Genomic DNA, 12,938 nt, shown 5'->3' with positions numbered 1-12,938 from the left:
TTCATCAACCAGACTGAATTTAAAGGACAATGCAAGTTGGCGAAGGAGAGTCTCTTCAAGAAAGGAGTAAACTGTAAAGCTTCTTAAGAAAACAAGGACAGTGGACGGCAGCATGACACCTGAAGCAAAGCCATTCTTGTAAGTACTTCTACTCTGCCCGCGGCATGGCACAGCAACCTCCTTTCTCTGCTGTGTTTTGAGTATTGTTTAATGTAGCTTCAGTAAAGGAAAACGTTTCCTCTCGGCAATTTCGTATATAAAGTGCCGGCTCATTAGTGGTTGCCGCCTCTCTGACGCGAACGTCAGTTAGACATTTTTTTAAGCTTACAGCTTTGTTTTATAGAAGCATATTCATCTGTCTGTACGACACAAGTGGCATGTAGCGCGGAAACAGCAACAACGCTGATACATCGAGCGCATTGCATGTGACGCATGGCCTGTAGCTTTGTCTATTATTTTCCCAAGAGAATCCCTCAGAACCAGATACTTTTTCGCTATCAATGAATATGCATTTCAGCGGTTTGTGATCTATTTTTTTCTGTGCCGAAAATATCAAAAGTGGTAGGGTTTAACTGCCATCAGCAACTGTGGTAAGTTTGCTCGCAGTCCGGTAGGCAGGCTTTGATGATTACACAAGGTTACGTGACCCATGTGACGCGACACCCTCCTCCTATTGGCTGCAGCTTGAGCGACGCTGCTCCGAACTGACCCGAGCTTATCAGAGTAACTCTTGTAAGACCCGGTTAGTTCGAAGAACAATATTACAAGATTCTGGCTCGGGGTTGGTACGTCTCGAATATTGCCTCCGCACTAAAACACGCGTGACGTTATTGAAGCTGTCCTCAATACTTGATGACAAGTAAAGGCGGCGTTAAGGCTGTTATGGCTAAGAGTTGCAGGGTGCCTTAGAAGGAGGAGGCTGATAGGAGATATAAGTTTCGTTACATTAGCACATGCCCTAACCTCGGTGAGCTGCTCCAACGATGCTACATCGGAATGTCACCACACGAAACCTGTCGATAAACAACCGCCTTTGGTTCTCGGATCAACGTTTGCGAACATAAGCCCCCTTCATCTGTAGGCGCTTCATTGCTTGCTTTGCTCTGCGCTTTAGCTGCGTAATGTAAATAGTGGTGACTGTTCGCAGCTGAAGTCTGGATATGTTTGCAGGGGTTGATTCAGCAAACTCAATATGCTCTATGGTCAACTAATGTTGATGTACAATTTGAATAAACATCAAACAGTCTGAGTTTATTTTTCATAAGACAACCATTCTGCACATCTCTGCCAATTGTCAGAACTTTCGCCTGTCAGGTTAAAGAACTGCTTTTAAGGCCTCTGTCATTAATATAATATATTTAGAGTCTAGGAAAACAATTCTAATCTCATTTCGTGGTCGTCACTCGTACCCTACTTCACACTACAGCATATGTGACACACACACACACACACACACACACACACACACACACACACACACACACACACACACACACACACACACACACACACACACACACACACACACACACACACACACACACACACACACACACACACACACACACACACACACACACACACACACACACACACACACACACACACACACACACACACACACACACACACACACACACACACACACACACACACACACACACACACACACACACACACACACACACACACACACACACACACACACACACACACACACACACACACACACACACACACACACACACACACACACACACACACACACACACACACACACACACACACACACACACACACACACACACACACACACACACACACACACACACACACACACACACACACACACACACACACACACACACACACACACACACACACACACACACACACACACACACACACACACACACACACACACACACACACACACACACACACACACACACACACACACACACACACACACACACACACACACACACACACACACACACACACACACACACACACACACACACACACACACACACACACACACACACACACACACACACACACACACACACACACACACACACACACACACACACACACACACACACACACACACACACACACACACACACACACACACACACACACACACACACACACACACACACACACACACACACACACACACACACACACACACACACACACACACACACACACACACACACACACACACACACACACACACACACACACACACACACACACACACACACACACACACACACACACACACACACACACACACACACACACACACACACACACACACACACACACACACACACACACACACACACACACACACACACACACACACACACACACACACACACACACGCGCACGCACGCACGCACGCACGCGCGCGCGCGCGCGCGCGCGCACACGGACACGGACACGGACACGGACACGGACACGGACACGCGCGCGCACACACGCACGCACGCACACACATAGGAATCAGTCTAACATACAATCTCTTTTGGGCCACCAGCCAACCTAGCTAAACGTCTTTTGGTTATTTAAAATGAAACCTGCGACTGGCCATTAAATATTTTTCATAAAACTGTCCACCTACTTAAATCGTCTGCCCTAAAATGGAATATTCATGGTATATGTGGTTTCCTCAACAAATTAAACTTGCTAAGTCCATTAATTCCGCCCAACGCCGCACGCTATAATTTGTATCTTCCGATTGCCAATAAGATAAAAGCATTGCAGCACTGAAAATAAAAGCTATACTGCCAACCCTTGAATCGTGTCGGAAAATACTTGTAGTAGTGGTTGACTAAAATAATAATAATAAGGAAGGATAAGATTTTTGCTAGCCCCGGCATCTGCCCTCGATACTAAAACACCTAAACTGGACCAGCGGAAATAAAGGATAGCAGGCAGAACGGACAAATGAAATAGAAAAGGTGAGGGTTCAGGAGGAGAGGATACCAGAATTCGGTTTTTCCACAAGTTCTTGCATACATCTCTGAGTTATTCCGCTCTCATCTCTGCACACCGCCTTTCACTTGACATCAGTCATCCGAAAACCGTCCAATTATCTCGAGCATCTACTTCTGTGAATCTTAATTCTTGCCCAGATTGCAAGATATAACAGACCTTGCTCGCCTAAGCTGTTACCCATCCTGCCTTCGAGTCGTTCAAGTCGTTCATCACGAAACTATTTTTTTTTGAAGCGATGTTTATTGCCTCAGGGCATAAAAATTATTAAGTGAGAGATGAGTAAGATGCTTAAATGAATGAAAAAAGGTGGGTTGATTTGATGAAATTAAGAAGTGAGCGATGATATCGACCCTATGTCCGGGCAATATAGCAATCCGGATTGTCCGGTTAGAGTCCCACTGCCGCCAGGTGCTGAATTCTCAAATGATGCATTAGCCCACTCTTCATGCAACGCATCCCGAGGGACATTAAGGTACTAGTAAACAACAACTGGCCTGTATGAGCTCCTTGCGGATGCTGCGTGTGAGGTCGACGCTCTTCTTGTAGACGTGCTTGATGTGCACCACGTTGCCCTTGTAGAAGCCGATGCGGCCGCGGCGGGTCGCTGTGGGCGCCGAGTCGGCGTCAGGCGCCGCCTGCGTGTTGGCGGCCCACCCCCAGTGGGCTGCACTCTGCAGTCTGCGGCGGAGCTTGAGCAGGTGCTGCTCGTCCGGGAAAGCGAAGCCCAGACGCGTGGTCTCCAACAGGCCGCCCTGTTGCCGGTCGAAAAGAAGAGGGTATTGTTGAGGAGTGAAGCACCTGTGATGCCGGTCGAAAAGAAGAGGGTATTGTTGAGGAGTTAAGCACATGTGATGCCGGTCGAAAAGAAGAGGGTATTGTTGAGGAGTGAAGCACATGAGATGCCGGTCGAAAAGAATAGGGCTTTGTTGAGGAGTGCATCACAGGTGATGCCGGTCGAAAAGAAGCTGGTACTGTTGAGGAGTAGAGCGTAGGCCATCTATTGAATTTATTATTCGGAATGTTCCCTTAGACGCTCATACGAAGGTATTAAGTTTTGTGTGTAACGCGAAGGGAAGATAAGCGGCGGTTCCTTGGGGTAACGGAGTGGATTCAAAGGGAAGGAGAACAGAAGGCAGCAGGAATTAAGGTAGGCAGGAGTGCTGGATGTTGTTGGTTGCGCGTCCCGCTTGCTTTCTAGACGTTTGACCCCGCAAACGCGAGGCCAAAGTGTGGCCCTCACAAGGAACAGCCCTGACTATTATTGAGAAAAAATTTCGCCTGTGAATAATTTGTGTTGCCTGATATTACTATCTTAATGTAGTTCACTACAATACTAAATTACCAGCCCAGAAAAGTATTGAATTACTTTAAAATTACTGAGAAAAGTAAATTAAATAGTGTAATTTAATTAGAGTAATTCCTTTACTGGCATGTCTGATTTGTGGGGTATTCGGTACAAAAAGTTCCCATTTGTATTACAGTGCACGCAACTTAGCTGATCATAATAACAATGATACAGTTGGGGAAAGGAGAAAGGGGTATAGGCAATGGTAGCAGGTCAGAAAGTACAACGCCGCCGCGGTGGCTGAGTGGTTATGGCGCTCGGCTGCTGGCTCGAAAGATGCTGGATCGACCCTGGGCGTGGCAGTCGCATTTCGATGGAGGCGAAATGCTAGAAGCCCGTGTACTGTGCAATGTCAGTGCACGTTAAAGAACCCCAGGTGGACGAAGTTTCCAGAAACATTAACTACGGCGTCCCTCATAGCCTGTGTCGCTTTGAAACGTCAAACCCCCATAAAGCAAAGCAAAGGAAGTACATCACACTAACAATTTAGGTAAAAATATTAATGAACGCATAGCAATTACGTGCAGAAATAAGCACCGGAGTAGAAAATAGCAAGAAGAATTATATGCACAGTACTGAAAACAAAAATAACAAAGCGAAATAACCTTTCAAAACTACCAAACCTAGACATACAATGAGTAGCAGGCTATGCATTGCTGTGTAATTTTTCAAGCTTGGTAGATCAGATTCTCTGGCACTATCTGAAGATAACTAGTTCTATTGTGTTATTGAGTGCGGTATGAAATACCGTACGTAGTGGCATGTGCGATAGATTCCTATTCACATTTCCTAAAGATACTTGTGCAGTGATCTAAAAGAGGACTTCATTTGAATGTGTGGAGGAGTCATACAATTTTTTTACATCACAGAAAAACGCCGTAAATATAAAGTTAGCACGTAGATTAGTTCACTCAAAATGTTTCCGAAGCACTGCGGCCCTCATGGTGGTGAGACTTAAAGGGTCTGAGTAAGCGCTTCATCCAAAACAACAGTTCCCGCACCGCATTATGCCGGAATTGTGAGTAACAGATCGCATACGTTTCGTTTTATTTTTTACTTTATTTTTATTCCCTCTACTTTTTCCCACCATCGGCACACTTGACCATGATGAAACGTACAGGTGACAGCGAAGACCTGCTTCCAATGAAGAACGTAATCTTCACATAAGGACCGGCACAATGAAGAAAGTCCCACCTGCTTTCCCGCTACATAGCGCGAATCCTAAAACAAACAGGCAAGTCAAAGCGGTCGAAGCGGGGAGATGGGTACCATGGCTACCGTAACATAATGAACCGCGAATGGAAAAGGACATATAGGTATAGCGACACGCGAATAAGATCGTTACTGTGAAAGGCTCCTGAGAGATCCCGACCTACTGGAATTCCACCACTAACACCTCAGTTCATTTCTTTGTTTATTGATATTACGATCTTCGTTGCCAGATCTTAGCCGGGTGGGTGCTGATATACACGTTAACTAATGTTGGAAACAACGGACACATTTAAACTACATGTACAAAAAGAATGTCACATGTATGAGATTACATTGCCGTTCGGCGTCTACGTGGCACACATTGCGCCCGCCATGGCAGCAAAATACGCGACGTCGTGGTGACAAACGAAAAACTGAAGTCATTAAATATTTCCAGCGGGTCAGTTTGGGGGCTTTGGTGTGCAAGTGGAAGAGATTTCGTGTTTTTTACAAGGATTTGGAACTGATTATGATTTTCAGAAGGCGAATTCCAAGAACATTTTCCTCTCAATGGCTGCCCTCATTCCTGTGAAGGCTGTTCTGCATCTATTATTTGACGCAAGTAGCTATTTCCCATAGAGTATGGTTTACGACAGCAAATAAGTTGGCGGGGCGATAGTATTAGAAGCTGATGATGCTTTTACCGCAAGTGATACACTTCTGTTTTGGTGACGTCACTTTTCTACAGCCAACCGAAAATATCCGCTATGGGAACATTCCTTGCTTCTAGCCAATAGGAATTGTTAGGTCCGGTGGCGTCACTTGACTGCCAGCCATTCGGTGAATTTTATGTCCAACGACGCGTTTTGTTTTCCGATGAGGCTTTCGATCTAATCGCGCTAACAATACCTTTAACACGGAGTGCCGAGCGGCATGGAGGCCTTTGTAGCACTCGCGCCTGTGGTTATAGCTCATGGCTGCCCGGAAAAGAAGTCCCGCTCGACGCTTCCACTACTCACGTTGCCGTTCTGGAGGCTCAGCTCGGAGTTCGTGCGCAGCACCATGACTTCTTCCATGTCAACCTTCCACAGGAGCCGCGCCAGCTTGTACTCGTAGTGGTAGTGCCTGCGGGACCACCATGGTTTGTTCAGATGGCAGCCAGGGCAACAGCTTTGATAGAGCTTCAGTTCTTCAGGGGATCAGTAAAACTGCCGCCTGGTGAACAGGAGCACAATAAAACTTCTCCCATTGTTGTGTTCTAGAGTTTCCTTATCTCCGCCCAATTTTTTTCTCCTCTTCTCGTAACGCTCGTTATTACTTACCTTCCTAATTAGCTAACTGGTAGGCAAGCAATAATTCTGCCTTGAGCCACATTTGTATTCGTTGTGAACTTTTGAAGTTTCCTTCAAGTATTTCCCTGTCTGGTCGTTGCTCTTTTTTTTCCCCTTTCACAATATATTTGTGGTGGAAAAATGGACATTAAACTTTCTTGGGCAATACAAATGAGTACTTGCGACAAGAACTGTGGGTGTTATCAATATCGAAATTATATTTTAAAAGTATATGTGGTCACTGAGATTGCGCTTACAGCGATCATGTCGTTTGGGTTTCAATACCTTATAGCGAACATTGCTTTTCGAACACTGCTACAGAACTGCTATAGCGAACACTGCTATTCGTAGAGGGTCACGGAGCATAGAAAACAGTCAGAAAAAAAAGATTAGTCATGTTAGCGCAACCATGAATTACGTTGGCGCGCTGTATTTTACTAAGGGCACCCATCGCATTCTATCATAAGCAGCAATAATTATGTCGTCGATGAAGTCGAAAAAAAAATAATGTCATAGATAAAGAGTACACGCCTCTCTAGCACACCCTACCTGAATGCGAACACACCCAGCACCAGCACTACGCAGGCGCATGTGATGCAGATGACAAGCACTCGCCAATCTGAAACGAAACCGAAAGGAAGCAAACAAGTATAACTAGCTCCTCTCGCGGGCTCCACACGAGTAAAGAAAACCGCACCGTCTACATTGGTAGCGAACAAGTCAGCAGTGAGAAACGATGTTATAGATACACAGTGTGTACGGTGCGAAATTCAAATATTTACTAAAAGATGGTGGACGAACAGTGATGCTACCACAGCATAAACGTACAATGCCTCGTAAGCGTCACATGATTAATGCAATTGTCCCCTCTCCACCCCGTCCCTTTTTGATAGACTTAAAACGGGCGGGAAAATGAGCTCTCTATGAGCCCCCCCCCCCTTTTTCTGAACTTTCAAGCGAGAACTGCTCTATGGCAAAACAGTGCGAAAGCTCATTTTTTTCGATGCAGGGATTCCCAGAAATGCATTGCGCATTTAAGCCCACCTCCCACAAACGCCCCTTCCAAGAGGCACACATTAACCCGACCCTGCCTTTCGTACTTCTTTTTTAGCAACGCTCCGTCGCCAGATTCGCAGACAAGGAACGTTTTCTGGACGCGTTCAAGCAACAGTTTTGGGCTCAAGTTTTTAGCGATAAGCCCTTTGGAAAATTTCTCTCATTTTCTACCTGCAAATTAACCGCTACGAAAACGCATTCATACGACCGAGACACGTGGGTTCTCGTGACCACTTGCTTTGTACAGTTGCCCACAAAAGTTTTCGGAACGCCGAAGTCGCGAGAAACGTCAATTTTTTAGCTGACTAGAAGCGCGTCCAGGCACTGAGTGGTGACCTGTGCAGGCAGCGCTGGGAATTATAAAGCACACCCTTAAGTTCTTGGCTGCTTGCTAAGGCTGTCCAGTAATGTGGCGTTGTTGAAACTTTCGTGTTTTGAAAATTTCTGTGGGCATCTGTGCAGCATTTGACGATGCCCATGTATCTGGAGTGTACACGTCTGGCTTAAACCAAATCCTTAATTCTGAAACCAGTGCGACTGCCAAGCAACAGCAAAACCCGTGAGTAAAGCAATGAGCTGTCTTTGGAACTACCGCATGAACTCGAGCGAACCTTGCTTGGAGGAACACTTGTCGTTTTTGAATCCACACTTGGGCTCCCCGACTGGCGGAGCGCCACGCAACCAGGCAATGGGCTTCTCTGGCCGGAACACCTGCACATTTGGAACGAAGGTTCATGCATAACTTATTGAACATCTCTGCCAAGTACGGTGAATGCTTCACGAGGATTAGAGCATATAAAAATGCACGCTCGATCTTACCTCGGGTTTCATGCTACCTTCGCTTTAGATTACGACGCGTCCAAAATCCTCAATCCGCAAAAAAAAAGATGAGACTATGCATTGACTATAACGTCTAACTTTGCATTTTTGCAGTCAGTCTATCAATATAGTTAGAATGAGCACTTTAATTACGCTTTCATGAACAGCTGCAATCGTGCTTGTGTATGCTAACCCATTCAGGAGACTTTCCTTGAAACAAGAAGCGTCCAGTATCCCGATATAATAGCTCTAACGGAAGTGTTAAATGACATGATTGGCGGCGCCATTCTCTTATTTCTGCCGAAGAGCTTTCGCGCCCAGGCATTGTGAGAGCAAGCTAGTCATGTTCCTGAAATTACCGGTGTGATGACGCTCTTTGCGTTGGGTACAAAGAAGTGTCGTTAGTTAGGGGCAGCAAAGACAGAAGTAGCCAAAAATCTGCTGGAAGGGTATTTCGGATGGTCCAATATTCCTAGTTTTGATGGATGCGTACCGCTTCGCAGTAGCAGCAAGTGAGCGATTAGATTAAATGCCTACAAGCTGAGGAGATAGTGTGGTTTAACTGTATTGTGTCCACGCTAATGATGCATGACAATTTAGGTGACCTTCAGTATTTTAGATTTTTTTTGTTCACCATATACACTGTATCAATGATAACTACGATAAGGCTCCTCGTCTTTGGGTTAGGTGGTCTTGTGCACACAGTGCGAGAATAAGCGCTTTCTTCTGGGTTTCACCATCCTGTTTGATATGAAGACGAAAGTACGACAGAGAGGCACCACAGCGAACATAATTCACGCATACGAATGCACAAAACAGATGAACAAAGGTTCGAACGGTAAAATAATGACAGAATCCTATTTAATAACAATGCAAGAAGAACGAATATATTTTATTTTGTTTCGCCTTGGGCACGGTAAAGGCATGCACACACATTTGAAATGCTGTGCTGATGTCATAGCAACGTTCGAGTCCTCCGCACGCTAAAATTGCCGGCAAAATTCTTTCAAGAGCGCTTGTCTTGGTTTCCATGATGACATGCATTACCTAAATGTTGGATTATAGCGCAAAGAAACATAAACGCGAGGACAGTAACATGGAAGCTCTCATGTCACTCCCGTGTCTCTCTCCTGAACTCAAGATTACTTTGCACTGTAATCCATCACTCGAGGTTCCCCAACATGCCAAAAGCAAACTTTAATACACACATGCCTAATCTCGGGAGGTGCTGCCGCAATGGAGCAGCAAACCAGCAATGGAAAGAAGGACGTGGCTGGAAGACCGGCGCAGTTATGGAACATAAGCCTATTAAAGCAGCAGCGCTTACCCTGACAGAAACTGTGCAGTAATACATGAGCTAGAGCGGGCGTGAGCAGGCTATGCGATTATTTTTAATCTTGATTATTACTTGATCGTAAGGAACTTCGCCAACGTGCCCGATATCTTCTTTATTGGCACACTGTCACTATTGCCTAGAGCTCCGCCCGCACAAAAAGTTCTCTCAAGTGAATACGGATAGCGATCCGTTCCGAACTAAAGTGGCCTCAGACTCCATAGCATCAGCAAATGCTCACTCTTCCCGCAACAATAAATATACAGTGCAGAGTCGGGTACTTCTTCTAGAACTCCAACGGTGTAGCTATCGATTTGCTTAGGCCACTGTGAAACGTGCGCTAGAGAAGCGACCGGGAAATCGACCAGATCGCGAATGACTTTGTGGACTTGTGATTACTGTGCAGAGTTGCAGGGGCCGCATTCCAAGGAACATTATTTCTGTTTTTGTTCATTTCCAGCAGGGTCTTGTTGAAGAGGTAGCCTAAAGCCGTCTGTCGTCGGGAAGAATCTTGAGATGCGTTGAAGTGCATCTCTTTGGTGCAAAACGAAGGCACCAGAACCGGAGGGAGTGAGAAAAGTAAGCCGCTATATCCACCAACATCGCACGTTTTTGTATTCGCTGTCATAGTACAAATAGCGGACTCTGTTATAAACCTCGCCCATTGTTTTCATTGGGGCAAGCGCAATTCGTCAAACATCTTGAAATGCTCAACTAGAATCGTGCATGAAAGTTCTAAGAAGACATTCTGCTGGTGTCGCAAGGAAGATCACCTGCGAACACTGCGGAAGTTCTTTGAAAATTGTTGACAGAGTTTAAACAACGAAGGCCTGCTAACGCGCCAGAAATTAGGGTCTGCTTTGTCAGGGCGAAAACTGACCCTGTGAGAACAGTAGTTTTGCAATTTTTAACGCTAGAAGTTTATGTCTAGTTGGACAACTGGCGTTCAATGATGTAATTACTGAATATAAATGGAAGAAATAACGTACTCTACATGACGTTTGGAGGGGCATAATTTTGATTTCATTGGAGATATGCCTTCATAAGTGAAAGCGTGTATCATCTATAGAAAATTTATACCGACCGTGTCACTCCATGATCACATGATCATATGATCATATATGTGAAAAAATTGACTGATGGTTGCGAGCTGGAAGAAGCACTGAAATATCATTGTCATTGTAAATTACTGCAAAGAAGACAACAGTAAAAAATTAGGTGATTCGTAGGACATACATATGAAGGAAGCAAACAGTCAAGAATAAGGAAACAGCGATGAATAGGACGATGTTTTTTTTAGTTCACGGCTAACTAATGGTGCAGTCATTTTTGGGTCAAATGCTGATCAGTAAGTAAAAAAAAAACCTAACCACATGCCTCCACCGGAAATCGAACCCATGGCCTTCAAATGTCGCATACGGTGCTCTAACAACTTAGCTATGTCAGCGACAGGCCAACTTTCTACTTTCGGGAACGCCGCGGTGGCTCAGTGGTTATGGCGCTCGGCTGCTTGCATGAAAAACTTGAGTTTGCTCCTGGCCGCGGCGGTTGCATTCCAATAGAGGCGAAATTCAAGAGGCCCGTGTACTCCGCGATGTCAGTGCACGCTAAAGATCCACAGGTGGTTGAGATTATTTGTTGTCCTCCACTGCGGCGTCCCTCAAAGATTGAGCAGCTTTGGGACGTTAATCGGCATAAAACTGTAAACTACCGACTTTGGAGAGTGTTTTTAGTTGCCTCTCATCATCACCATCATCATAATCAGCCTTACTACTCCCACTGCAGGGCAAAGGCATCTCCCATGTCTCTCCAATTAACCCAGTCCTTTGCCAGCTCCGCCCACCCAATGCCTGCAAACATCCTAACCTCATCCGCGCACGTAACCTTCTGCCGCCCCCTGCTACGCTTGCCTTCTCTTGGATTCCACTCCGTTACCCTTAAGGACCAGCGGTTATCTTGCCTTCGCAGTACATGCCCTGCCCAAGCCAATTTCTTCCTCTTGATTTCGACTAGGCTGTCATTGACATGCATTTGTTGCCTCACCCAATCTGCCCGCTTCTAGTATCTTAATTTTACACCTCACCAGCAGCTCTCTCGTCCAAAGCAGCGAACGTGGAACGTCCTGTGACACCGGAAGTGCCACGGGAACCGTGATAGAGCGTTGAGGGTGGCAGCTGTGAGAGAACCCTCTTAAGCTTCCTGTGGCATTGACACTGGCAGAACCTTGTGCCCAGCTAGGTGAGGTGAAAACAGCTTCGGTGACATCGTTTTTTCTCCTGCACTCTAATGAATTGTATGGAAGGTAAAAATAAAGTACACCATTTATTTTTCTTTATTAGAAATGGTAAACGAAAAAACAACATTCCTTTATGCTTTTCTTGGCTTCATTCAATCTTGGGTTCCTTAATTATTCGACTCCATAGAACTTTAAAAGTTGATTTCAGGGACAGGAAGTTTGAAATTTTGTTTGTTTGAACAATATTATGTTTGCTGTGGATCCGAGAAATAAACAAGCTGTAATTCGGTTGATGCCATGCATTTTTAAGCGTTTTTTAGCGTCTCCATCGTTAAAGATAACACCAGTTGCTGGTTATTCGATGGATAGAAGGCAAAGTTTTGTTTTTTATGTTGATCCTTTCCATATTTCTGTTCTGTTGTTACTGCCGTCAGTGGGCTTCGGCGTTTTGTCTTTTTTTAGACTACTCCCTTGAGAAGATCATTGGCCTCTAGTTTGTTATATATATATATATATATATATATATATATATATAATATATATATATATATATATATATATATATATATATATATATATATATATATATAATCACCAAAATTGGGCCACCC

The 12,938-nt window shown here is 45.0% G+C and overlaps 1 protein-coding gene across 1 annotated transcript in view; it reads right to left on the bottom strand.

Moving 5' to 3' along the window:
* The window catches only part of LOC144101762 (guanylate cyclase 32E-like), a 276,494-nt gene that overhangs the window by 27,798 nt on the left and 235,758 nt on the right, over positions 1-12,938 (bottom strand). Inside the window, exons 10-13 of the mRNA XM_077634950.1 lie at positions 8,551-8,650; positions 7,433-7,502; positions 6,572-6,677; positions 3,511-3,768 (exon numbers count right to left, since the gene is read on the bottom strand). Of these exons, the coding sequence (XP_077491076.1) occupies positions 3,511-3,768; positions 6,572-6,677; positions 7,433-7,502; positions 8,551-8,650 (534 nt within the window). The remainder of the gene's footprint in view (positions 1-3,510; positions 3,769-6,571; positions 6,678-7,432; positions 7,503-8,550; positions 8,651-12,938) is intronic.

This window comes from Amblyomma americanum, chromosome 8, assembly GCF_052857255.1.
Source record: "Amblyomma americanum isolate KBUSLIRL-KWMA chromosome 8, ASM5285725v1, whole genome shotgun sequence".
Classification (NCBI taxonomy): Eukaryota; Metazoa; Arthropoda; class Arachnida; order Ixodida; family Ixodidae; genus Amblyomma; species Amblyomma americanum.
The sequence above is the reverse complement of the archived record's forward strand: the minus strand, read 5'-3'. Positions and strand labels throughout refer to the sequence as shown.